The sequence below is a fragment of the Leucoraja erinacea genome, chromosome 8, assembly GCF_028641065.1.
Source record: "Leucoraja erinacea ecotype New England chromosome 8, Leri_hhj_1, whole genome shotgun sequence".
NCBI classification, from domain to species: Eukaryota; Metazoa; Chordata; class Chondrichthyes; order Rajiformes; family Rajidae; genus Leucoraja; species Leucoraja erinaceus.
Window position 1 is genome coordinate 68,039,156 of NC_073384.1, and position 27,756 is coordinate 68,066,911.

At 46.4% G+C, this 27,756-nt stretch overlaps 1 protein-coding gene across 2 annotated transcripts in view; it reads right to left on the reverse strand.

Annotated features, from left to right (window-relative positions):
- Positions 1-3,440: 3,440 nt before the first annotated feature.
- The window catches only part of pus10 (pseudouridine synthase 10), a 60,880-nt gene continuing 36,564 nt past the window's right edge, over positions 3,441-27,756 (reverse strand). Inside the window, exons 11-17 of one of the 2 annotated variants that reach the window (XM_055639897.1) lie at positions 25,971-26,027; positions 18,097-18,173; positions 17,961-18,016; positions 16,330-16,447; positions 11,282-11,424; positions 6,989-7,088; positions 3,441-3,902 (exon numbers count right to left, since the gene is read on the reverse strand). In XM_055639897.1, coding sequence (XP_055495872.1) covers positions 3,864-3,902; positions 6,989-7,088; positions 11,282-11,424; positions 16,330-16,447; positions 17,961-18,016; positions 18,097-18,173; positions 25,971-26,027 — 590 coding nt within the window. In that variant the 3' untranslated portion in view covers positions 3,441-3,863. The remainder of the gene's footprint in view (positions 3,903-6,988; positions 7,089-11,281; positions 11,425-16,329; positions 16,448-17,960; positions 18,017-18,096; positions 18,174-25,970; positions 26,028-27,756) is intronic. The other variant, XM_055639896.1, reaches the window with a different exon arrangement.

Here is a 27,756-nt window from a genome sequence, read left to right on the forward strand (position 1 = left end):
CCCTCACCAAATGCTTCCTCGCCTACCTGGACTCGACCAAGGACCACAAACTTGCCCGCCTCCAGACCGGTCCTTCCACCAACACTCCTTGACTTGACCTCCCCCTTTTAACCAGGTGGCCCCAGCTACTCCCCACCCATATAATAGTCCTCATGCCCCCCTCCTCCCTGAACACCCACCATCCTCCCCCACTGGACATTGTCTCGGCCTCCATCTACTCACCTGCCTTCCTCCGACCCCAACCCCCATCCGTGCTGTGTGTTCACCATTCACCCTGACCTCCTCCTTTCCGATACCGAACGGTCTGTCCTCGGCAGAGGTCTCACCTTTGTTCCCCTCCGTTCCACCTCAACGAGTTCCGGGTCCACCACGATGTGGAGCTCTTCTTCCGTCGCCTCCACCTCCGCACCTTTTTTTATGGGATGTCATCACCACCCAATGATGACACCTTCTCCCGTTTCCAACGGACCCCCTCCTGTGGACTCCCCTGGGATAGCCCTCTACCTCCTTTAGAACCTTTTTATTTCCAACTGCCTGCAGGGCATCAACCACCTCAACTTTTCCACTCCCGTCTCACTCTAACCTCTCCCCCCACTGAACGTACAGCCCTCCACTCACTCTGCAACAACCCCGATTTGATAATCAAACCCGCCGACAAGGGAGGTGCCGTGGTAGTCTGGCACGCTGACCTCTACTAGGCTGACAACTCTCAGACACCTCCTCCTACTTATCCTTGGACCATGACCCCACAGACGAGCACCAGACCATAATATCACACACCATTTCTGATTTTATTACTTCCGGTTCCCTGCCCTCTAAAGTCTCCAACCTTATCGCTCCCCAGCCTCGCACGGCCCGATTTTATCTTCTCCCCAAAATCGACAAACAGAACTGTCCTGGCAGACCCATTGTATCTGCTTGTTCATGTCCCACCAAATTAATTCCCACATACCTCAACTCCATCCTATCCCCCCCGGTCCAATCCATCACAGCCTATGTTGTGATATTGCAAGGACTACTTTGTTTGCCCGCATAGCAACATGTATATGTGGGAATGACGTAATATGGGCGGGCACTGGTTCCAGATGGCCGTGAAATAAACAGAGCCTTGCTTTATGCTCAGCTTCAAACCCCTAATTACTTGTGATCATTCTAGAGTCACAACAATGGTATAACAGATACCGGACCACAAAGTACACCAGGCAACACCCATTGTAGTTGTACCTAAACCCGATGGTAGTGTTAGACTGGTAGTGGGGATTATAAGGTAATCGTAAACCAGGTACTTGAAGGTAGCAAACCCGATACCCTAGCAACGGCAGAGGCTTTGTTCAGCACCATCACAGGCAGTCAAGACGTCACAAAAATGGACTTGACTAATGCCTAATTGCAGTTAGATGTAGATGGCAAATCTAAATCCAAGCTGACTATCAATGCAAGTCAAGTCAAATTTATTTATATAGCACATTTAAAAAACAACTCTCGTTGGCCAAAGTGCTTTACATTTATAAGAATAGTATAAACAAACAAACTACATACATATATACATATAGCCCTCGCTCAGTGGACGTCAGGAAAGGCTTGGGAGTATAGATAAGTTTTTAGTCTTGACTTAAAGGAGTCGATGGAGGGGGCAGTTCTGATGGGAAGGGGGATGCTGTTCCACAGTCTAGGGGCTGCAACCGCAAAGGCGTGGTCACCCCTGAGCTTATGCCTAGACCGCGGGATATTCAGCAGCCCCAAGTCAGCCGATCTGAGGGACCTGGAGGTGGAGTGGTGGGTGAGAAGACTTTATATGTAGGAGGGGGAAAGACCATTGAGTGCTTTGTAGACATAGAGGGTCTTGAAATGTATACGGAACCGCACAGGGAGCCAGTGGAGAGAGGCAAGGATTGGGGTGATGTGGGAATGATGCATTTGGGATTGTTTCAGTTCAATAGGCTCCCATTTGGCATATCATCAGCCCCAGGGATTTTTCAAGGGGTGATGACACACATTCTAGAGGGAATTGAAGGTGTGGTGTGTTACTTGGATGACATCCTCATCTCAGCCCCTGACATGGAGACACATGATGAAAGGTTGGAAGAGGTACTCAAATGCCTTGAGACACACAGTGTAAGAGTGAAGGCACAGATGTGTGAGTTCTTTCAGAACTCGGTAGAGTACTTGGGTCATAAGATAGACAAGGATGGTCTACACCCCACCAAGGGTAAAGTTGATGCGATCAAGAACGCGCCCACACCCAGAAACATCTCTGAGATCCGATCCTTTTTAGGATTAGTGCATTATTATGGGAAGTTAGTGCCAAATCTGCCCACCTGTTTACATCCCTTGAACGAGCTTTTGAGAAAAGATGTAGCATGGAAGTGGGCACGTGAATGTGACCAAGCTTTCAAGTCGTGTAAAGCTCAGTTGGCAGAGAGTACAATGCTTGTTCATTATAATGTAAATAAGCCAATGAAGTTAGCATCTGATGCTTCCTTCACCATACGGTGTTGATGATGTGATCTCTCATGTGCTAGAAAACGGAGAGGAGAGGCCAATAGCATTTGCGTCTAGAACACTCAATGCCAGTGGGAGACATTATGCGCAAATAGAGCTAGAGGCTCTTGCATTGATTTTTGGCGTTAGGTTTCACAAATACTTGTATGGTAGAAGGTTTGTAATCGAGACAGATCACAAGCTGTTGACAGTGATCCTAAATCCAAAAGCACACATACCAACTCTGGCAGCAGCCCGAATGCAAAGATGGCCATTGATATTGTCTGCATACCAGTATGATATCCAGTATCGTAAGGCAGCAGAGCACAGCAATGCTGATGCCATGTCTAGATTACCTTTGGAATCGGTGGTTACCCCAAACAGAGAGAATGTGTCTTATTACCCATCACATCAGGAGACATTCGGAAGGCTACTCGCACTGACTGACTTTTGTCAAGAGTGCAGGAGTATGTTACAAATGGATGGCCAAACAAATTGTTGGATTCAGAGGCAGAACTGAAACCATTATTTGTACATAGGAATGACCTTTCAGGCGACCAATGTTGTGTCATGTGGGGAGCGAGAGTGGGAATTCCTGAAAAATATGGAGTAAAATTGCTAGGAGATGTTCATGATCAGCATTTGGGAATGTGTCTAACAAAGAGTCTAGCTAGAAGCTATCTATGGTGGCCTGGTCTAGATTAGGACATAGAACAAATGGGGAAAGAGTGTAGCACATGTCAACCAGTTGGAAAGAATCCACCAACATTACCGCTACAGCCATGGAAATGGCCGGCTAGAGGGTGGCAAAGATTACACGTTGACTTGGCAGAGTTAGATGGACAACAATTGTTCATTGGGATTGATAGTCACTCCGAGTGGGTTGTTTTTCCAATGAACAAAAATGTCATCCAGCAAAACGATAGACATTTTACGAGGATTGTTTACATCCCTATGGATTTCCAGCGGAAATTGTGTCTGATAACGGACCTCAATTCTGTTCACAAAAGCTTGCACAATTCATGAAAGGGAATGGTGTAAAACACGCTAGTCGCTCCATACCATCCCGCTTCAAATGGAGCAGCAGAACGCTCAGTGCAAATTGTGAAGAATGCATAATGCCCCTGTCCCACTTAGGAAACCTGAACGGAAACCTCTGGAGACTTTGTGTCCCACCCAAGGTTTCCGTGCGGTTCCCGGAGGTTTTTGTCAGTCTCCCTACCTGCTTCCACTACCTGCAACCTCCGGCAACCACCTGCAACCTCCGCTAATAAACATTTTTTTTTTTTAATTATGAAAACAAACCAGTTCCAATGATATATTTAATGTTTTTTTTGGCTGTAGCTTTAACCGGGCACAATTATCCAGCAGTTGCATAAACTTCATTCATCCAATTTAGGAGGCCAGTCAACATCTACAGACTGAAGAAATGAAAAGAGAACATGTTTCACCATAACAGCATTTGACACAATCAACATTACAGAATCTGCACAATGTACTGACTACCACTAATAGATTATTAGCTTTTACAAATGATGTCAGATATAAAAGTTCTCAAAGCAGCGAAGAAGTGTCTCGACCCGAAGCGTTGCCTATTTCCTTCACTCAATAGATGCTGCCTCACCCGCTGAGTTTCTCCAGCATTTTTGTCCACCTTTAAAAATGGGATGTTACAACGCTGTTAGCCTCTCCTAGTTTTTGCAACCAGATTTCCAAAATGTGCCTTATTATATCATCCAAGGAGTTCCTGAGCAGAGAACAGATTCTGCCCTTAAAGAGCAAAACGTTCTCAAGGAACAAACAAGACACATTTTTGTTGTCAGTTAAAAAGACAGCCCCCCTCCTTTGGCAAATGGCATAATATGATAGAATTCAACCTGCAATTTGAGAGGGAGATGCTGAAATCGTACGCATCAGTGTTACTGTTGAGGAAAGGCAACTACGGAGGCACGAGCTGGCTAAAGCGGACTGGAAGGGACCCCAGCAGGAATTACGGTGGAACCGCAATGGCGGATATTTCTGGAAGTCAGAAGATGCAGCATATCTTCATCCCAAAGAGGGAGATTCTAAGAGGAGGTGACCAAGGTATGTCAAAGACAGCATAAAACTAAAAGACAAGGCATATTAGCACATTAGCAAAGATTAGTGAGAAGCTGGAGGAACAAGGAACCATTAAAAAAAAACAATAGCAGGTAGCCAAAAAGCTAATAAGGGGAGAAAAGATGAAGGTAGGCGAACCAACAATATAAAAGTAAAAGTTTTCACAGATATAAAAGAATATAGATATATAGAGTACAATAGAGGCAGGTGAATGATGCTGGAGAGGTAGTAATGAGGAACAAATATATGGCAGATGAACTGAGTTAAGAAGTCAAGAACATGGTTTTTAATGTAATTTTCACAGAGGATAACACCAGCAAACGGCCAGAAATTCAAAAGTCAGGGAGCAGAAGTGAGTTCAGTCAGTATTACTGAGGAGAATGGGGCAGATGGACTACACCTCAGGCTTCTGCAAGAGGTTGATGTCGAGATTGCGGAGGCATCAGCAATGATCTTTCAAGAATGGAATAGTATCAGGAATGGAAATTCACAAATGTAATTCCGCTCCTCAAGAAGGAAGCGAGGCAAAAGAAAATACATTATAGGCCAGTTAGTCTGACTTCTGTGGTTGGAGTAATTTTAGAGTCCATTATTAAGGATGAGGTTTTCGGGCACTTGGAAGAACACGATAAAATAGGCGGAAGTCAGCATAGTTTTGTTAAGGGGAGATCTTGCCTGACAAGTCTGTTGGAGGTTTTTGAGGAAGTAAGAAGCAGGATAGACAAAGGAGAGTCAGTGGATGGTGTTTATTTGGATTTTCAGGCCTTTGATAAGGTGCCATGTGTGAGGCTGCTGAACAAGATAGGAGCCCACGGTATTAGAGGCAAGGCACTTTCGTGGATAGAAGGTTGTCCGACAGGCAGAATGCAAAGGGCGGGAGTAAAAGGGGTCTATTATGGTTGGCTGCCAGTGACTAGTGGTGTTCTGCAGGGGTCAGTGCTGTGTCCGCTGCTTTTCACGTTATATGTTAATGATCTGGATGAGGAAATTGATGGCTTTGTGGTCAAGTTTGCGGATGATACAAAGATAGGTGGAAGAGCAGGTAGTGTTGAGGAACTGTGGAGGCTGCCGAAGGACATGGACAGGTTGGGAGAGTGGGCAAAGAAGTGGCGAATGGAATACAGCGTAGCAAAGTATTCAGTCATGCGCTTCAATGGAAGGAATAAAGGTGTAGACTATTTTCTAAATGGGGAGAAGATTCAAAAATCAGAGGTGCAAAGGGACTTGGGAGGATTACCAAAAGATTAATTTGCAGGTCCATTCGGCAGTAAGGAAGGCAAATACAAGGCTAGCATTCATTTTGAGGGGATTATTAGAACATAAAAGCAAGGATGTAATTCTGAGGCTTTATCAGGCACAGGTGAGGCTACATTTGGAATATTGTGAGCAGTTTTGGGCCCTATATCTGAGCAAGGATGTGCTGATGTTGTGTAGAGTCCAGAGAAGGTTTACGAGGATGATCCCGGAGATGATCGGGTTAATGTTGGAGTTAAGGGTTAAGGTTATCGGCACTGCGCCTTTACTCACTGGAGTTTATAAGGATGAGGGGGATCTCACTGAAACCTACCAGCTAATGGAAGGCCTGGATAGAATGGAGGAGTTTAGATCCAGAGGGCACAGCCACAGAATAAAAGGACATAGCTGCCAAATGGAGACGGGGAGGAATTTATTTTGCCAGAGGGTGGTGAATCTGTGGTATTCATTGCCACAGAAGGCTAAGGAGGCCGAACATTGGGTATTTTTCAGGCAGAGGTCGATAGGGTCTTGATTAGTAAGGGCGTCAAAGGTTGTAGGGTAGAAGGCAGGAGAATGGTGTTGAGGGGGAAAAAAAAGATCAGCCAGGATCGAATGGTGGAGTAGAATCTACAGTCTGAATTGCCTAATTCTGTTCCTATGCTTTATGGTCATAGAAACATTTGTTTCATGTGCTGCCCAGTCAAATTATACCACATGGGTAATGTATAAAATAAACAGTTACAACTACAGTACTGAGAAAGGGCAAGCTAAACAAAGAGTGCAATGAGGTGGATTGTAGATTGGGAATACTTAACCCATGAGAGGTCCTTTCAAGTGGCTGAGAGCTATTATCTTGCCCTTTGTATCACTTACCAGCCACAAATGGGCTACGGCATTTCCTTCATAAGAACAACTACAATATCTCTAGTACATGAAGTGCCGCAATGCAACGTCTGTCTTGTACTGCTCAACATACGCAATTTGAACCAGCTGACTCTCATTTTGAAAAATTAACAGCAATCCACAGCTCAAAAATACTCAAAGTATAATTGATGTTAGAAATCGGGTTCCGTTTCTGGCAAAGCATTGAACTTGAAGACCATCCCCAAAATAATGCAGATTTTTCTAATTGACTTCCGACAAAAGTACAAATAATAGAAATGACACTCACCAGCACATCGAGTTCAAGAATGTCTGCTGTCGTGTTCATTAGCGTGCCAAGATTCGGCTTTGTACGTCCAAAGTCTCCATGTACAAACTCTTTAACATAGCTAATGGGAGAGTTGAGGAACATAGAAACATAGAAATTAGGTGCAGGAGTAGGCCATTCGGCCCTTCGAGCCTGCACCGCCATTCAATATGATCATGGCTGATCATCCAACTCAGTATCCCGTACCTGCCTTCTCTCCATACCCCCCGATCCCCTTAGCCACAAGGGCCACATCTAACTCACTCTTAAATATAGCCAATGAACTGGCCTCGACTACCCTCTGTGGCAGAGAGTTCCAGAGATTCACCACTCTCTGTGTGAAAAAAGGTTCTTCTCATCTCGGTTTTAAAGGATTTTCCCCTTATCCTTAAGTTGTGACCCCTTGTCCTGGACTTCCCTAACATCGGGAACAATCTTCCTGCATCTAGCCTGTCCAACCCCTTAAGAATTTTGTAAGTTTCTATAAGATCCCCTCTCAATCTCCTAAATTCTAGAGAGTATAAACCAAGTCTATCCAGTCTTTCTTCATAAGAACAAGAACAAGATTCTTCATAAGAACAAGAATAAGAATAAGATTTCTTCATAAGAACAAATCTACTATTCAACAGAATATGGTTACAACTACTCTATGTTAGCATTAATGGAATCAGCATGAAACTTCCTGACTTTCAAGAGGACTCAGCAGAGCCATTCAGTATTTGCCATTTGTCTGATAATTGATCAAACAATTGCAGTCCATTTTTTAGTAGTTTAGAGATACGACGCAGAAACCAGGCCCCTCATCCTATCAACTCCGTGCCAACCAGCGATCAAGTCAAGTCAAGTTTATTCATCACATACACATACGAGATGTGGAGTGAAATGAGCATGCACTTACACTATCCTGCAACCCAGAGACAATTTATAACCTTTGCTGAAGCCAATTAACCTACAAACCCATACGTCTTCGGAACGTGGGAGGAAACCGGGGCACCTGGGGAAAACTACAGTCATGGGGAGAATGTAAAACTCTATACAGACAAGCACCCGTAGTCAGGATTGAACCAGGTCTCTGGTGCAGTAAGGCAGCAACTCTACCACTGCGCCACCGTAGTTTGGAGTGTCGGAGGAAACCAGAACTTCCGGGGAAAAGCCACGCAGGCGTTTGTTTTATCTAGAACATAAAATAGGTTGTGTTCAACGGAAAAGCTTTTCCAAGCAGGAAAGGAGCAGAGACATATAATGTACTAAGATCAGTCCAATATAAACATTGCTCGATCCAAACATAGCACAGAACAGAGGTCTCGACCAGCAGCATTCCCCACCTGGAAAACTAAATGTCTTGCCATAAAAGTTCTCCCTATATTTCATTATTTTTTAAATCTTCAGGTTTTTTTCCTCCTTTGGTGTTGAGGAAGAGCGATAAAGCACTTTTCCGTTCGCGAGGCCAGGTCTCTTGCATTGGTTTCACAGGGGCCACTATTTTTGCTGTGGATTCTCCGAGGCCCGTGCATGAAGGAACTCCTTAGAGAGGAGTTCTTGTCTCCTTCCACGCAAAGCTGTCACGGGATTGAGGATGTTTCAGGTGTGTAGGAACGGACAGCAGAATGCTGGTTTAAACTGAAGATAGACACAAAAAGCTGGAGTAACACAGCATCTTTGGTGAAAAGGAATAGGCGACGTTTCGGGTCGAGACCCTTCTTCGGATTCTTCTTCTGGCCCGCTGAGTTACTCCAGCTTTTTGGGTCTATCTTCAGAGTATGTATCAGTTTGTTCGAGGCCCTTCTCCACCTTGAGTTGGCACGGACCAGAGACTCTCCGACACCAGTGGGGATGTTACAACTTTCAAGCTTTGAACACGTCTCAAATCTATTCCTCCACGTGCTCAATAACCTCAATGACAAAACTAGGCAGAGCATCTTTTTTTCAGAATGCGTGGGAAGGAACTGCAGATGCTGATGTACACTGAAGATAGGCACAAAGTGCTGGAGTAACTCAACGGGACAGAGATGCTGCCTGCCCTGCTGAGTTACACCAGCGTTTTGTGTCCATCGTTTTCCGGAGTCTGGTGTCAGCCACGTTCAAACGCTGTTAACAAGAATGATCCCAGGAATGAGCAGAATAACCTATGATGAGCGTTTGACAGCACCGGGCCTGTACTCGCTGGAGTTTAGAAGAATGAGGGGGGAACTCATTGAAACATACAGAATAGTGAAAGGCTTGGATAGAGTGGATGTGGAGAGGATGTTTCCACTAGTGGTAGAGTCTAGGACTAGAGGTCATAGCCTTAGAATTAAAGGACATTCTTTTAGGAAGGAGATGTGGAGAAATTTCTTTAGTCACAGAGGGTGGTGAATCTGTGGAATTCTTTGCCACAGAAGGCTGTAGAGGCCAATTCAATGGATATTTTTTAAGGCAGAGATAGATAGATTCTCGATTAGTACAGGTGTCAGAGGTTATGGGGAGAAGGAAGGCGAATGGGATTAGGAGAGAGAGATAGATCAGCCATGATTGAATGGCAGAGTGGACCCGATGGGCCGAATGGCCTAATTCTTCTCCTATTCCCTTTGACCTTATCCAATAGAACGGACTGAGAGGAATTACGGGCAGTCACACTCTGCAGGTATGGTGTGCAGGTGGGAGAGGGGAAGAGTGCTGAAGATGGGATGTTCTTGGAGCCTCCTGCTCCAGTTAGCTGTTTAATTATCCACGATCATTCACAGGTCCACTGCGGATAGAAACATAGGAAATAGGTGCAGGAGTAGGCCATTCAGCCCTTCGAGCCAGCACCGCCATTCAATATGATCAAGGCTGATCATCCAACTCAGTATCCTGTACCTGCCTTCTCTCCATACCCCATGATACCTTTAGCCACAAGGGCCACATCTAACTCCCTCTTAAATATAGCCAATGAACTGGCCTCAACTACCTTCTGTGGCAGAGAATTCCACAGATTCACCACTCTCTGTGTGAAAAATGTTTTTCTCATCTCGGTCCTAAAAGATTTCCCCCCTTATCGTTAAACTGTGACCCCTTGTTCTGGACTTCCCCAACATCGGAAACAATCTTCCTGCATCTAGCCTGTCCAACCCCTTAAGAATTTTGTCCGTTTCTATAAGATCCCCCCTCAATCTTCTAAATTCTAGCGAGTACAAGCCGAGTCTATCCAGTCTTTCTTCATATGAAAGTCCTGAGATCCCAGGAATCAGTCTGGTGAATCTTCTCTGTACTCCCTCTATGGCAAGAATGTCTTTCCTCAAATTAGGAGACCAAAATTGTACGCAATACTCCAGGTGTGGTCTACAACTGCGGGATATGTTGGGTGTGGGATCAGTTTGCTCTGTCTATTGCAAGGCGTTTTGTTGTTTAGGTTCGATTAGTTTCACCAATTTGGCTCCTCAATTAGAGGTGTTCTGGTGCTGTTCACAGCCTACCTTCAATACTCCACACTCATAGAACCATGGCAATTTTTCCTTTACAATCAAGCCATTGGATTACAGATTAAAATAGACACAAAATGTTGGAGTAACTCAGCGGGACAGGCAGCGTCTCTGAATAGAAGGAACGGGTGACGTTTTGGGTAGAGACCCTCTTCTTTACGATCAAGCCATTGGGTTAGAGACTACAGTATTGTACAGTGTAGGAAGGAACTGCCGATGCTGTTTTACACTGAAGATAGACACAACATGCTGGAGAAACTAACATAGACACTAAGATAGACACAAAAAGCTACTCACAAAACTCCAGCATTTTGTGCCTATTTACAGTATTGTACATGGCAGTCACGGTGGCGCAGCGGTAGAGTTGCTGCCTTACAGCGAATACAGTGCCGGAGGCTCGGGTTTGATCCCAACTACGGGTGCTGTCTGTACGAAGTTCTCCCCGTGACCTGCGTGGGTTTTCTCCAAGAACTTCGGTTTCCTCCCACACACCAAAGACGTCTAGATTTGTAGGTTAATCGGCTTGGTAAATGTAAAAAATATCCCTGGTGCGTGTAGTATTGTGTTAATGTGCGCGGATCGCTGGTCGGCACGGACTCGGTGGGTCGAAGGGCCTGTTTCCGCGCTGTATCTCTAAACTAAACTAAACTAAACTTTCTGTTGTTGATGATCCACAGTCACTCACAGTTTCCCAGCTCTACTTTGCTAGATCTGTACTGATCGCTGAGACTAATACAACACTGACTTAGGTTTTCACAGGGGAAAAAAGTCAGTTTTGAAAAAGTTACATCTTTTGCTTTATTATTATGCAAATTTATTTTTTTTTAAAAGATACGATCCAGCCTGAGTCTTCAAATAAAGACGGAAATGATGTTGATCTACATACTCTACTTTCATGTTGTGAATGACCCGTATTCTTACAGCCAGAGGTCTTCGGTGAAGAACTCGCAGTGGCGTCTTCTGATCAATCTTTAGGTCCTGTAGACATGCAAAAAAATTGCTACATTTCACATCTTAGAAGCAGTTTTAATGCAAAAGCAGACAATAGGGTCATAGAGCGATACAATGTGGAAACAGGCCCTTCGGCCCTACATGTCCACACCGGCCAACTTGTCCCATCTACTCTAGTTCCACCTGCCTGCATTTGGTCCACATCCCTCCAAACCTGTCCGATCAATGTAACTGTCTAACTGTTTCTTAAACACCGAGAGAGTCCCAGCCTCAACTACCTCCTCTGGCAACTTGTTCCATACACCCACCACATTTTGCGTGAAAAAGTTACCCTTCTGATTCCTATCAAATCTTTTCCCCTTCACCTTGAACCCATGTCCACAGATCCTCAATTCCCCTACTCTGGGCACGAGATTCTGTGCATCTACCCGATCTATTCCTCTCATGATCTTATACACCTTGATAAGATATCCCCTCATCCTCCTGCGCTCCAAGGAATAGAAACCCAGCCTACTCAACCTCTCCCTATAGCTCAGACCCTCGAGTCCTGGCAACATCCTCATAATTTTTTCTGAACCCTTTCGAGCTTGACAATATCTTTCCTATAACATGGTGCCCTGAACTGAACACAATATTCTAAATACGGCCTCGCTAACGTCTAATACAACTGCAACGTGACCTCCCGACTTCTATACTCAGTACTCTGACTGATGAAGGCCAAAGTGCCAAAAGCTTTTTTGACCACCTTATCTACCTCTACCTTTTTTGATCACCTACCTACCACCTTCAAGGAACCATGCACCTACACTCCTAGATAATCTAGGATAATCAATAACCATTGCAAGAAGGGTTTCGGCCCGAAACGTTGCCTATTTCCTTCGCTCCATTGATGCTGCTGCACCCACTGAGTTTCTCCAGCATTTTTGTCTACCTTCGATTTTCCAGCATCTGCTTCTTAAACCATTTAAGAAACTGTCCTTTAGAAAATAACCCTTGCAAAATGTATGAATATATTTTAAATTTTACAAGATGAACAATTGCTTGGTTTGATAGCTATCCATCGGCACCCAATTCTATTCATTTTGCACATTAGGAATACAGGTGCACAACCTTTTATCCGAAAGCCTTGGGACCAGACACTTGTCGGATTTCGGACATTTTCGGATTTCCGAATGGAAGATTTTTAGCGTAGATTAGGTAGGTAGCGCGGGCGGCTTGAAAAGTCTGGAGCAGCTGCCTCCTCCCCGGAGACCGGGAGAATCATTGCATAAATGTTAGTCAGTTAGTTTGAAGGGATTTTATGTGGTGGTGGTGGAGTAGGGGTGAAGGGGGAAACTTTAATTCTTAGTCCCCTACCTGGTCGGCGACTCCCAACCTCGCGGAGCTGGGGGCATCGTCCGGCCGCGGGCGGCGCCGGTTGGAGCTCCGACCCCGGTAACTCTACCCCTGGCTGCGCGGCTCCAAATCCAGCGACGCTCCGCGAACGTTGGGTCGGCGGCCACAGCGCTCGGGAGCTTGCCGCACGGCAACCCGGTAAGGCATTGCCCGTTTCCCGCTGGTATCCCAGCGCTGCGACGCCGCCGACTCCCAACATTCGTGGAGCTGGGTCGTCCTGCCGCGGGCCGCGCTGGATTTGGAGCGCCTCGCAGCCAGGGGTAGAGTTGCCGGGGTCGGAGCTACAACCGGCGCCGCCCGCTGCCCCAGCTGCCACATCCCTCTCGCTGCGGAGCTTACTGCACGGCGACCCGGTAAGGCATTGACCGCTCCCCGCCTCTCCGACAAGGTAGGGGACTAAGAATTAAAGTTTACCTCTTCACCCCCCCCTTCACATAAAAGCCCTCCAAACGAACTGACTAACATTTAAGCAATGATTTACAGATGTTTAAGCGTCTCCCGGTCTCCGGGGAGGAGGCAGCCGCTACAGTAGTACAGACCTGGGTTGACCGGGGGTCGTTTCGGGTCAAGTTTGGCGCCAAACGCGAGCTTTGGTGCGCAGACGACATCTGGAAAAAATGGCCGGTTTTCGGAGTTTTTCGGTTTCCGGAACACCGGATAAAAGGTTGTGCACCTGTATTTCCACACAAACCCATTTTTACAACTGAAATCTCCATTGTGCCCGGATAATTTGATCCACTGGGATTAAAGTTTCAGGCTGACTTGTTCCCATTGAATAATAACCCTAGTCCCTTGATACTTGATGGATTGATTCTGAAGTTTACATGTCAGCAGAAAAACCCAGATTAGCTTTCGAAACAATTAAATGGGGCTCCCTCGTTAAGGGAATAAAGGTGTACGCACTTGAACAGTTTACAGAGATAACAACATTTACAATTCACAAAGCAAAACAGAAATATGCATCTCCTAGCAACTCCGAGACTGACAGACATTCATGCCATGCTAGACCATTCCCATTTGTCACTCCTGTATTCTGAACGGTCATGTTTCAGAAAGACTGTACAGAATATATCAAGCATTGCAGATAGGGGATCTGACTAATTTCATTTTTACAGCAATTTGCTAATCATACTATTAGAAGATAGTATTCCATCATGCAATGCAATTTTAGATGTCCTATGAAATCACAAATGACTAATGTAACAAGTGGATATCTATTCTGGTTAAAATTCCAAAAAGCTGTTCTACCTATCCCTCTCTTTTGGATTTTTCTCTTTGAAATGTCATAAATAACCAGTTATCTCTCCAGACCTGATGGCATTATGAATTATGTAGGAAGGAACTGGAGATGCTGGTTTACACCAAAGATAAGACACAAAATGCTGGAGTAACTCAGTGGGACAGGCAGCATCTCTGGAAAGAAGGAATGGCCATTCCTTCTATCAAACGATGCTGCCTGTCCCGCTGAGTTGCTTAGGGATTAACGGGTCCCTTTCAGAATGGCAGGCAGTGACTAGTGGGGTACTGCAAGGCTCGGTGCTGGGACCGTAGCTATTTACAATATACATCAATGATTTAGATGAAGGGATTAAAAGTAATATTAGCAAATTTGCAGATGACACAAAGTTGGGTGGCAGTGTGAACTGTGAGGAGGATGCTATGAGAATGCAAGGTGACTTGGACATGTTGGGTGAGTGGGCAGATGCAAGGAAGATGCAGTTGATTATGGATAAATGTGAGGTTAACCACATTGGTAGCAAAAACAGGAAGGCAGATTACTATCTAAATGGTATCAAGTTGGGAAAAGGGGAAGTACAACGGGATCTGGGGGTCCTTGTTCATCAGTCAATGAAAGTAAGTATGCAGGTACAGCAGGCAGTGAACAAAGTGAATGGCATGTTGGCCTTTATAACAAGAGGAGTTGAGTATGGGAGCAAAGAGGTCCTTCTGCAGTTGTACAGGGCCCTAGTGAGACCACACCTGGAGTATTGTGTGCAGTTTTGATCCCCTCATTTGAGGAAGGACATTCTTGCTATTGAGGGAGTGCAGCGTAGGTTTACAAGGTTAATTCCCGGGATGGCGGGACTGTCATATGCTGAGAGAATGGAGCAGCTGGGCTTGTACACTCTGGAGTTTAGAAAGATGAGAGGGGATCATATTGAATAATATAAGATTATTAAGGGTTTGGACACGCTGGAGGCAGGAAACATGTTCCCGATGTTGGGGGAGTCCAGAACCGGGGGCCACCGTTTAAGAATAAGGGGTAAGCCATTTGGAATGGAGATGAGGAAACACTTTTTCTCACAGAGAGTTGTGAGTCTGTGGAATTCTCTGCCTCAGAGGGCGGTGGAAGCAGGTTCTCTTAAAGATAGCAGAGTCAGGGGATATGGGGAGAAGGCAGGAACGGGGTACTATGATTGGGGATGATCAGCCATGATCACATTGAATGGCGATGTTGGTTCGAAGGGCCAAACGGCCTACTCCTGCACCTACTGTATATTGTCATTGAGTGTCTATCTTCGACATTATCTATTATTTCATCATATTACTTTGGAAATGTGCCCATTTCAAATTCCTAATGAGGGTGCAAATATAATGTGCTAACATCTTCTCAACATTATAATAAATACTCAGGAATTTTAACCGGGCTGGATATATAGTTATTCCATTAGCCAGTTCAGAGGACATCTAAATGCAGCAATCAGCATTTTAGAACCGACATCCGGAGCCCCTTACCCCAAGCCTACATGCAGATTACTGGATATAATTAATTAGCTGGAGATAAGACACAAAATGCTGGAGTAACTCAGCAGGCCAGGCAGCATCTCTGGGTAGAAGGAGTAGGTGACGTTTCGGGTCGAGACCCTTCTTCAGACTGAGAATCAGGGGTGAGGGTGCTGCCTGATTACACTTTGGTGTAAACCAGCATCTGTCGTTCCTTCCTACATATTAATTAACTGATACACATTGAATAACTGAACCTTTATTGTACTGCCTGCCTGCCTGCCTTCCTGAGAAAAATTTTCAACATATTGAAAATTCAGCGGCGACCAGTAATACAATACAATACAATACCTTTATTTGTCATTTGAACCTCACATGAGGTTCAAACGAAATGTAGTTTCTGCAGCCATACAATAAAAGAACCAAAACACACACCAACACTATTCACATAAACATCCATCACAGTGGCTCTCCTCCTCACTGTGATGGAAGGCAAAGTTCTTGTCTCTCCCCTGCATTCCATTTCCCTCCCGAAGTCGAGGTCAAAGCCGCTACGACTCTTTGGGCGACAGGGTCGTACCTTGTTCTGGTCGCCGCTGGATTTTCAACATGTTGAAAATTTTCGGCGACCTGTAACGACCTATGACGGGTGCCAGCAGTCGCCGAAAAAGTCACGTAAGTGGGACAGGCCCGATAGCCGCAGACACACATGGTAAAATGCTGTGAACCAGAATCATAGCGCTCACATCGGAAATTTGATTTCCGGTAGAACAAGTAATTCTGAAATTAAGTGCCAATTGTGTTTTGCAGTACCTTTATATCCTGGAGAAATGTGATGTCATTTCTTTCAATGGGCTTCTCTGTCCAAATTAGCGCACTATAGGACTTTGTCTTCTCTTCTTCGCCTTCCTTCATATGTCCTATTGCTTCCCTAAAGGAACATATATTGGGAACGAGTTACTTATTGGGAACATTAATTAAGGAAATAAATGCCAAGATATTGACTCTGTGAAGGACCCCATTGGACAATTGAAACTACATCAATGGGTGCTCAAATGTAGCCTCGTTGGTCAATAATGGGATTATCCATACAGCCAGCACCAGTAGTCGGGATGGAACCCGGGTCTCTGGTGCTACAAGGCAGCAACTCTACCGCTGCGCCGCATGTTGTTTTCTTAGGCACGGGGAGGGCGAGGGGGAAACCTTAAATGTGATGAGGATCCTTGAAAGGTACAAATGAAAATTCTAATCCCCTTTGCAGAAGGGTGAGAAACTGCGAGCACAGATTAAAGTGATTAATAGGAGGGTGAGACAGAAATAAAATTGAAGTTTCTTTCACCCACAAGATGGTAGGCGTCTGGAAGTCACTGCCTGAAAGATGGAAAAAGCAGGAACCCTCATCACATTTAACAAAGAGTTGGATATAGACTTGAAAAGCCTAAGTTTGTAGAACAGTCTAAGTGTTGAAATTTGAGATTAAGCTGGGTAACTCTTTTCTGAATAGTATATTCATGTTAGTTAGTTAGTCAATTTGTTTATTGTCACATGTACTGAGGTACAGTGAAAAGCTCTTGTTGCGTGCTAACCAGTCAGCGGAAAGACAATACATGATTCCAATCGAGCCATTTGCAGTGTATAGATACATGATAAGGGAATAACGTTTAGTGCAAGTATAAAGCCAGTAAAGTCCGGTCAAAGATAGTCCGAGGGTCACCAATGATGAGCCACATAAACTCCCTCTACAATAAACCATATAACCATATAACAATTACAGCACGGAAACAGGCCATCTCGGCCCTACAAGTCCATGCCGAACAAATTTTTTTCCCCTTAGTCCCACCTGCCTGCACTCATACCATAACCCTCCATTCCCTTCTCATCCATATGCCTATCCAATTTATTTTTAAATGATACCAATGAACCTGCCTCCACCACTTCCACTGGGAGCTCATTCCACACCGCTGCCACTCTCTGCGTAAAGAAGTTCCCCCTCATATTACCCCTAAACTTCTGTCCCTTAATTCTGAAGTCATGTCCACTTGTTTGAATCTTCCCTATTCTCAAAGGGAAAAGCTTGTCCACATCAACTCTGTCTATCCCTCTTATCATTTTAAAGACCTCTATCAGGTCCCCCCTTAACCTTCTGCGCTCCAGAGAATAAAGACCTAACTTATTCAACCTATCTCTGTAACTTAGTTGTTGAAACCCAGGCAACATTCTAGTAAATCTCCTCTGTACTCTCTCTATTTTGTTGACATCCTTCCTATAATTGGGCGACCAAAATTGTACACCATACTCCAGATTTGGTCTCACCAATGCCTTGTACAATTTTAACATTACATCCCAGCTTCTATACTCAATGCTCTGATTTATAAAGGCTAGCATACCAAAAGCAACCTATTTTAAATTTACATTTGGATACTAATGTAAATGGATGTGCTTACCTGGTTACTATCTGTAAATCCCGAACACGAATTTTATCAGTAGAGTTATTAATTTTCTATAAAGAGCACAAAAATTATACGCATAAGCAAACCAACTACAGGTGCCGAGGAAATTCATGTTCTTTAGCTCAATCACCTGCTGAAGTTCTTTTATCTCTTTTTGAAGAAAGGATGTTCTATGTGGGTTAAGCAGCTCGATCGCAAAGGGTCTACCTGCAAAAAGCACAATTGAAATATTCAGTGCACAATCATTCATTGCAGATGAAATACCCAAGTTATTAATTATGATATGATAGAAGTTAATTTATCCCAGGGGGGGAATTGATCACAAAATACATGAAATGTGAAATTAACGTGATGAGTGGAAAGGTTTGGGGGATATGGGGGGGGGGGGGGGGGTCAGTCTCAGTCTACCCCATGACAGAAGGGGAAGGAGTGGTAAAGTTTGATAGCCACAGGGAAGAAGGATCTCCTGTGGAGCTCCAATTGGTGAGTAACTCAAGGAATCACTCACATCCATCTTTGTTCATTTGTATCACCCACATCACCTATGATGGGCAAGTAATCTAGGCCAACCTTCCTGCGTAGCTCAAAGGCAGCAATGCCCGATTAGAGTAGTTTCCTTTCAGATGAGATAGTAAGTTGCTAGTGCATCCACACACCAAATGACACTTACTTGAACAGGAGTCTGTGGAATTCCCTGCCTCAGAGGGCGGTGCAGGCCGGGTTCTCTGGATACTTTCAAGAGAGTGCTAGATAGAGCTCTTAAAGATAGTGGAGTCAGGGGATATGGGGAGAAGGCAGCTGCGGGGTGCTGATTGGGGATGATCAGCCATGATCACATTGAATGGTGGTGCTGGTTTGAAGGGCCGAATGGCCTACTCCTGCACCTATTGTCTATTTTGAGTCATCGAGTAATACAGTGTGGAAACAGGCCCTTCGGCCCAACTTGCCCACTCCGGCCAAAATGTCCCAGCTACACTAGTTCCACCTACTCGTGTTTGGTCCATATCCCTCCAAACCTGTCCTATCCATGTACCTGTCTAACTGTTTCTTAAACATTGGGATAGTCCCAGCCACAACTACCTCCTCTGGCAGTCCGAGCCACAACTACTTCCTCTGGCAAGGGAGGTGCCGTGGTAGTCCGGTGCGTCGATCTCTACAAAGCTGAGGCCACGTGCTAACTCTCGGACACCTCCTCCTACTTACCCTTGGACCATGACTCCACTGACGAGCACCAGGCCACCATATCTAGCACCATCACTGACTTCATCAATTCCCCCGCCCTGCCCGACCAAGCTTCCAACCTCATCGTTCCCCAGCCCCGCACGGCCCGTTTTTACCTTCTCCCCAAAATCCACAAACCCGGCTCTCCCGGCAGACCCATTGTCTCTGCTTGTTCGTGCCCCACCGAACTCATCTCCACATACCTTGACTCCATACTATCCCCCTTGGTCAAATCCCTTCCTACCTACGTTCTAGACACCTCAGACACTCTCCGCCGCCTCCACGCATTCCACTCTCTAGGCCCTCACCCCCTCATCTTCACCATGGATGTCCAGTCACTCTACACCTCCATCCCCCACCAGGATGGCCTCAAAGCCCTCCGGTTCTTCCTCGACCAGAGGAGCAACCTATACCCAGCCACTGACACTCTCCTCCCCCTAGCGGAGTTGGTCCTCACCCTCAACAACTTTACAGTTGACTCCTCCCATTTCCTCCAAACACAAGGCGTAGTTATGGGCACACGCATGGGCCCCAGCTACGCCTGCCTCTTTGTCGGGTACGTTGAACAATCCTTGTTCAATACGTACCAGGGCCCCATCCCCGACCTCTATCTCCATTACATTGACGACTGCTTTGGGGCCACCTCCTGCACCCACACACAACTGACTGACTTCATCCACTTCACCACCAACTTCCACCCGGCACTCCAATACACCTGGACCATTTCCGACACTTCCCTACCATTCCTTGACCTCACCATCTCCATCGCAGGGGACAGACTCCTGACCGACATACATTACAAACCCACTGACTCACATGGCTATCTGGACTACATGTCTTCCCACCCTGCCCCCTGTAAAGACTCCATCCCCTACTCCCAATTCCTCCGCCTACGCCGCATCTGTTCCCAGGATGAGACTTTCCATACCAGGGCATCGGAAATGTCCTCGTTCTTCTCCGCCACCATAGATGAGGCTCGCACCAGGGTCTCATCCATACCCCGCATACCCTGCTCTCTCTCCCCATCCCCGCACTCGCAACAAGGGCAGAGTCCCCCTAGTCCTCACCTTTCACCCCACCAGCCGGCAAATACAACACATAATCCTCCGCCATTTCCGCCACCTCCAACGTGACCCCACCACTCGCCACATCTTCCCATCTCCCCCATGTCTGCCTTCCGCAAAGACCGCTCCCTCCGCAACTCCCTTGTCAATTCTTCCCTTCCCTCCCGTACCACCCCCTCCCCAGGCATTTTCCATTGCAACCGCAAGAAATGCAACACCTGTCCCTTCACCTCCCCCCTCGACTCCATTCAAGGACCCAAGCAGTCGTTCCAGGTGCGACAAAGGTTCACCTGCATCTCCTCCAACCTCATCTACTGCATCCGCTGCTCTAGATGTCAGCTGATTTACATCGGGGAGACTAAGCGGAGGTTGGGCGATCGTTTCGCCGAACACCTCCGCTCACTCCGCAATAACCAACCTGACCTGACCTCCCGGTGGCTCAGCACTTCAACTCCCCCTCCCATTCCCAATCCGACCTCTCTGTCCTGGGTCTCCTCCATTGCCAGAGTGAGCAACATCGGAAATTGGAGGAACAGCACCTCATATTCTGCCTGGGTTGCTTGCGTCCGGATGGCCTTTGTGTGAAAAAGTTACCCCTCAGATTCCCATTAAATCTTCTCCCCTTCACTTTAAAACTGCATTAAAAACCTTAAAGTGTTCTTATGCTCTCGCTAACAGCTATCACTAAAATAGCCATTCACAATTTGTGGACTTTTCCCCTTGTCCAACTCAGCTGCTTAAACTGCCAACAAAACACCAGCAAACAATACTCTCACAGTAGTTCACTGGCTTCCAGTCATCATAACTAGTGTATTAATGCCAAACATATTATTTTCGTCAAAACTGTGAAATCTTCTTAGAGTAGCTCTGTGGTATATAACGCTTGTATAAATATAAATAAATAAATGAGCTCCATGAGTCATTTTTTTTAACTTCTCCAGTGCTTTTAACAACATCCGGCCTGCACTGCTAGGGAGCAAACTGACGAAGATGCAGGTGGATGCTCCATTGTTGTCCTTGACTGGAGGACCACATTATGTCAGGCTACAGAACTGTGTCTCGGGCATGGTGGCGAGCAACACAGGGGCCCCACAGGGGACGGTCCTCTCTCTCTTCATGTTCACCATCTACACCTCGGACTTCAGATATAACTCCGTCTCCTGCTACCTGCAGAAGTTTTCAGATGACTCTGCAATTGTGGGCTGCATCAGTGTAGGAGGGAAGCTGAATACAGAGGTGTAGTCAATGACTTTGTTGAGTGTGGGCTGAATCACCTACAGCTCAATACCCTCAAGACTAAGGAGTTAATGGTGGACGTTAGGAGGAGAGGAACACCCCCGTCCCCTGTCTCCATCAAGGGTGTGGATGTGCAGTCTACCAGGGAGTACAAATACCTTGGCGTGTACTTGGACAGTAAACTGGACTGTCCGAGAATGCCGAGGTCCTGTACAAGAAGGGACAGAGCCGGCTGTACTTATTGAGAATGCTCCGCTCCTTCAACGTCTGCAGTGAAGGGCCTGTCCCACTGACGCAACATTTCAGCGACTGTCTTCGACCTTCAAGCTCGAGGGCACACGCCTGAAAAACCTAGAGCCGGTTCGACCGTCAGCGATGAAACCGCGAGCTGGATTGACCGACCGCACACACACACACACACACACACATCACAAAGGCGGGGGCCAGGGAAAGTGGGGGGGCGCTGTCTGAAATTCACACCCGTGATGAACAGGAAGGAAAAGACGGCTGCACAGTGTACGGTAAGTCCTTTAGAGAGCGCGGAGGGGGGTGGGGAGAGAGAGAAGGGGAGAGAAGAGAGGAGGTGATAGAAGGAGTGGAGACACTTTTAAGAAGCCAGGCAACTTTTAATAAAGTTTAGCAGGCGTTTTACATTACCGGTCGGTTTTCCTTGGTCCTGAAAATATCCAATGAGCCAATTAAAATGCCCGGTCAGCGAAGGAGATTGCCTACGGCTGCCCTCAACTGCCTGTAACTACATAGTGACCCCACTCCACTGCACTACGAGTTCAAAAGAACGATGCCAACCAATTTTTACTTGCGGAAAAATTTTCAACATGCTGAAAACTTTTCCTCGACCAAACTGAGGCCGCGAGTACAGGTGCACAACCTTTTATCCGAAGGTCCAAATAACGAAAACCTCCGAATACCGGACATTTTTTCGGTCCTTGAAGAAAGGTCCTTGAAAACGTTCACCAAGGGCGGCCCGCAGAGGTGACAGCGGAACCTCCGGTCGGTCCTCGAAGAAAGGGGAACTAAATCCCCATTCATAAAAGAGAAGGTGAGGGTATATTGTGCGGGAGGGTTAATAATTGTCAATATGCTGCTACCCGCCCGCTGAGTTAAAAAGATCCCACGGTAGACTCACGATACACAGTGTATCGTGAGTCTTGCGTGGGAACTTTTTAACTCAGCGGGCAGGGAGCAGCAGATTGTCGCTCCCTTCAGTTTCACCCCACCTACATCCCTCTGCTTCCCGGCCATGTGTGTGACCCCTTCCCTCCCCTCTCCAGCTCCCCACCCATTGCACCGGCGTGGGGGCTTTGCACTGTCTTCACGTCGGCAATGCCAGTCACCGGAGATGTCAGGACCAACGGGACACCGACCCCCAGGCCCACTGCAAGCACGGAGATCCCAGATACCCACAGCCAGCAGCAGCCCAGCCCCGTTCCAACTCCAGAAGAAAACTGCAAACTGGCCGGAGACATCAGGACCACCAGAAGCCGCTCCCCGATGGGCCGCTACGGCGACAAGTGGCAGTTTGCCCACAACCCGAGCTGCGCCCCATCATCGGGACACAGACCCCCAGGCCCACTGCAAGCACGGAGATCCCAGATCAGCAACAGCCCAGCCCCGCTCCAACTCCAGAGGAACACGCTCCCGGTATGGGCAGAAGCTGATGGTGTGCAAGGTACGTCTTGTTCTTGGGGTGGCGCAGCTCGGGCTGTGGGCGAACTGCCACTTGTCGCAGTAGCAGCCCATCGGGGAGCGGATTCCTCTGGAGTTGGAGGGGGAGGGGGGTATTGTGCTGTTTGATCACCCCCTGCTATCCCAGGGACAGGGAGACAGGACGTTCACCGAGGGCGGTCCGCAGAGGTGACAGCGGAACCTCCGGTCGGTCCTCGAAGAAAGGGGAACTAAATCCCCTTCATAAAAGAGAAGTGGAGGGTATATTGCGCGGGAGGGTATATCGCCTACCTGGAAGAAACCGGACATTTTTTCCAGGATGTCGCCTGCACACCAAAGCTCACGTTTGGCGCCAAACGCACGTCGCCTCTGCTGCACACGGATATAAGAGTGTGAAAATGTCGCCTAAGGGCATGTAGCCCCGCTAGGGTGACATTAGTGTGAGAGGTGATTCAATGCTGTGGTCACATTTACAAATTCAGGAATTCATTCAACACACTGCATTTCATACAGACATTTATTCTGCAAGAAAAAACTACATTGAAGACTCAAACTCGCGACCGAGGAACTGCCGGGATCGAGGCGCAAACTCGCGACCTTGCGGATATGAGCCGGGCACTCTACCACTGAGCCAGCCATTAAAATCTACGCTAAAAATCTTCCATTCCGAAGGCCGCCAAATTCCGAATTACGAAAAGTGTCTGGTCCCAAGGCTTTCGGATGAAAGGTTGTGCACCTGTATTCGGGAACTTCCCTCGAGCATGAAGGAGAGTTCCAGTGACCTCATAGGACCTCCCAGGACCACGTGTCGACCATGCTGCGAGTTTGAGTCGAGGGCAAACTCTTCTAAACTCGCAGATTAGGTCGCCGCAGTGGGACAGGTCCTTTAGTTCCTATGAGGTCACTGGAACTCTCCTCCATGCTGGAAGGGCCGAAAGGCCTACTCCTGCACCTTTTCTAATAATAATATATATACTAGCAGCTCTTGAAAATATTTTTTAAAGCATAGCCACAAGCATCTTCCAGTTTTCATTTTACATTATTACACTTCATTTTAGGAATAGGAGCAAGCCACTGCCCCAAAAGCACAAAAGTCCACACGATTAGCTAAAAACTGAGTTGCACTTTCTATCTCATCTACATTCTAATTGAGAGAAGCATGTCTTCATTTTTAACAATAGACCACATGCCTGGTTGCAAATACAGCTCTGTGGTTAATGCTAACTATGCCATCCTGCTTGATAAAACAGTACAAAATATTAACATGCATGTGCAGAATAAAAATATCACACTAGCAAATTGTCAAGCACCACCTTCAGCGAAACCCGTGAATTCTTTCCTCTAACTTGCTCGGACACAGACGGAAAACTAGATTGTATCTAATGTGTGCCTACGATACGAAACGATAAAACTTTATTCATCCACAGAGGGAAATTAATCTGCCGACAGTCACAACACAAAATAAAACTTGAAATTAAAAGTGAAAACAAAAGAAAAGCAACAGTTATCTGGCTGCCATGGGCACAGAACCTTCACCGGAACAAATGAACAAACAAACAAGCACAGACTTCCCTCCTGGACAGAGGATTCTAAACTAGAGTGTCCCCCCCCCACACCGGGTCCCCCTTTGTTCGCCCACCGTCCCTCACGGTTGCCGCCGATGCACCCACTGCCGCCGCCGAGTCTCCCTCTACCCTCCCCCCCCCCTCCAGTCTGAAAAAGGGTCTCAACCCGAAACGTCACTCATTCCTTCTCTCCAGAGATGCTGCCTGTCCCGCTGAGTTCCTCCAGCATTTTGTGTCCATCTTGTGTTTACCTGTCTCTGTTTCAGACCTCAGAGACATATACCAAACCAAAATCTGTTTCAATGTTGAAAGTTTCAATTAAAGTCTTTTGAGGAAAGGAATTCCAAATTTCCACTGGCCTGTGGGATTTTCCCAAATTCCAATCCTAAAATGTTACGATTCTTTTTTCCAACTCTCGAGTCTAAACCAGTGAGAAATATTTTCTGTACATTTTGCCTATCAAATCAATTTACCATTTCAAATAGCTAGATTAGATCAACGAAAGGTGAAAGGCTTGGATCGAGTGGATGTGGAGAGGATGTTTCCACTACTGAGAGAGTCCACGAATAGAGGTCATAGCCTCAGAATTAAAGGACATTTCTTTAGGATGTGGAGGAATTTCTTTCGTCAGAGGGTGGTGAAACGGTGGAATTCTTTGCCACTGAAGGCTGTGGAGGCCAAGTCAATGGATATTTTCAAGGCAGAGATAGATAGATTATTGATTAGTACAGGTGTCAGGGGTTATGGGGAGAAGGCAGGGGAATGGGGTTAGGAGGGAGAGATAGATCAGCCATCTTCGAATGGCGGAGTAGTCTTGATGGACCGAATGGCCTAAATCTGCTCCTATCACGTATGACCCCATGACCTTATAACCTTTGAGTTATAAGAGTGGTCACAACCTGTCCTTAAATTCCTCGTACCTTTCCAATTGCCACCACAGAGGTGCCCAAAACTAAAAGCCCAATTTCAAAACTGAAGCAGCACTTCATCCACATTGTAATGTCACCCTCCTGGTAGTAAGGTTCTTATTCCATTTAATACCTTTAATTACATTTTGTACGATCTGTGAACATTAAATCACTTTATTTCAATTTTTTCCTGTCAAAAGCACCAACATATATATATTTTTTAATTAGTCTTAATGAATATTTTTTGGATTGCTGTCTAATCCAAAACCTGCACACACTGCAGTTAATGGAAAGTAAGATGATATGAAGCCAAAATATATTTACCATTTCCCAAGGCTCTGACATCGACATCTTCCCTCCCTGAAGAAGAAAAATTTAAATCTGCAGGGGCAAAAGTTTTACAACATCTCAATTTTTTTTTAAATAGGATATCAATAATATAATTATTCATCCAAAACATAAATGGAGTAGATATTAAAAAAAAAGCAAACAAAAGATGAAAACATTCATCAATATATAATCAAAAAGAATCTAAAGCAAATGAATTAAGATTTATTTTACCATCTTCCAGCCTAACACTTGAGCAGGACAACTTGTCCTTTTGTTGCAGAACCTCAACTCTATAGTAAGTTTTAGTTTGTATTCAATTATTCAGGATTTGATTTCAACCTTCCGGATTGATGGTGGAAACAAGGAACTGCAGATGGTATTTTACAAAAAAAGAAAGTGCTGGAGTAACTCAGCAGATCAACAGTCAGCAGCTCTGGAGAACTTGGAGAGGTGACGTTTCAGCTCGGAACCATTCTTCAGATGACTTGTGCGGGGGAACTATTTGGAAGGGGAGGAAAGCAGGAAGAGAGGAGGGGTAACACAAAGCCTGGCGGGTTTAAAGGTGGATAGAGTTTAGGGGTTGTTTGGTAGGAGTTGGTTGGACGAAAACCAGAGACGAAAAGACACAAAGACAAAAGAATTGAAGTTGCAAATTGTGAAGCTAGAGGAAGGAATGTCGGTGGAAGGGAAGGGGAGAAATAGGTGCAAGTTCAGGTTGGGTACAGTGGAGAGGTGGGATGCGGTTGGGGGGGGGGGAAGAGAAGAGTGAAGGAGGGGAGTTTGTAGGTTTGTTAGGTTTACCTATAAACTGGACAATTCCATGTTTACACTGAAGATAGACTAATGCTGGAGTAACTCAGCGGGACAGACAGCATCGCTGGAGAGAAGGAATGGGTGACGTTTCAGGTCGAGACCCTTCTTCAGGTTGTAGGGCTATCCAAGGGGAATACGAGGCGCTGTTCCTCTAGTTTGCGTGTGGTCTCACCCTGGCAATGGAGGGGGCCCGGGACAGGAAGGTCATTATGGTAAAAGGAGTTAAAACATTAGCAACCAGGAGATCGAGCAGGCCTTGGTGTACTGAGCGCAAGTGCTCAGAAAAATGGTCGCCAAGTCTCTGCCAGGTTTCACCGGTGTACAGGAGGCCACATCGGGCGGGACTACCAGATGCAGTAGAGGATGTGGTTTAGATGAGGTTGCTGCCTGCCTCAAGGTGGATGCTTTACCAGAGTCTCCTCTGTGTCCCAGAATTCTGCTCACCCCCTTCTCTCCCCCCCCCCCCCCCCCCCCCCCCCCCGCTGACAGAACAAGGATAGTCCCCCTGGTCACCCCACCAGCCTCTGCATCAAACACGTAATTTTCTGACATTTCCAATACCTTTAACATGTTTCCACCACCAGTCACATCTTCCCATCCCCACCCCTTCCCGTCTTCACAGAAATCACTCCCTCCCCAACCCCTTGGCTCACTCGTCCCTTCCCTCCCTTCCCTTCCCCCCTCCCCAGGTACTTTCCCCTGCAACTCCAGATGTAACACCCGTCCCGATACTTCATCCAGGGAACCAACAATTCTTCCATGCGAGACATGCACCTCCTCTAACTTAATTTACTGTGTTCCTGATATGCCCCCCCCCCAGCACATCAGCGAGACCAAGCATAGGGTTGGCAACACATTTTGCCAAAAACTTGAGCTCACCTGGCAAAGTCTACTGGATCTCCCTGTTGCTCACTGTAATAACTCCCATTCCCATTCCCGTACGGACCGTACTGTCCCGAGCCTCCTC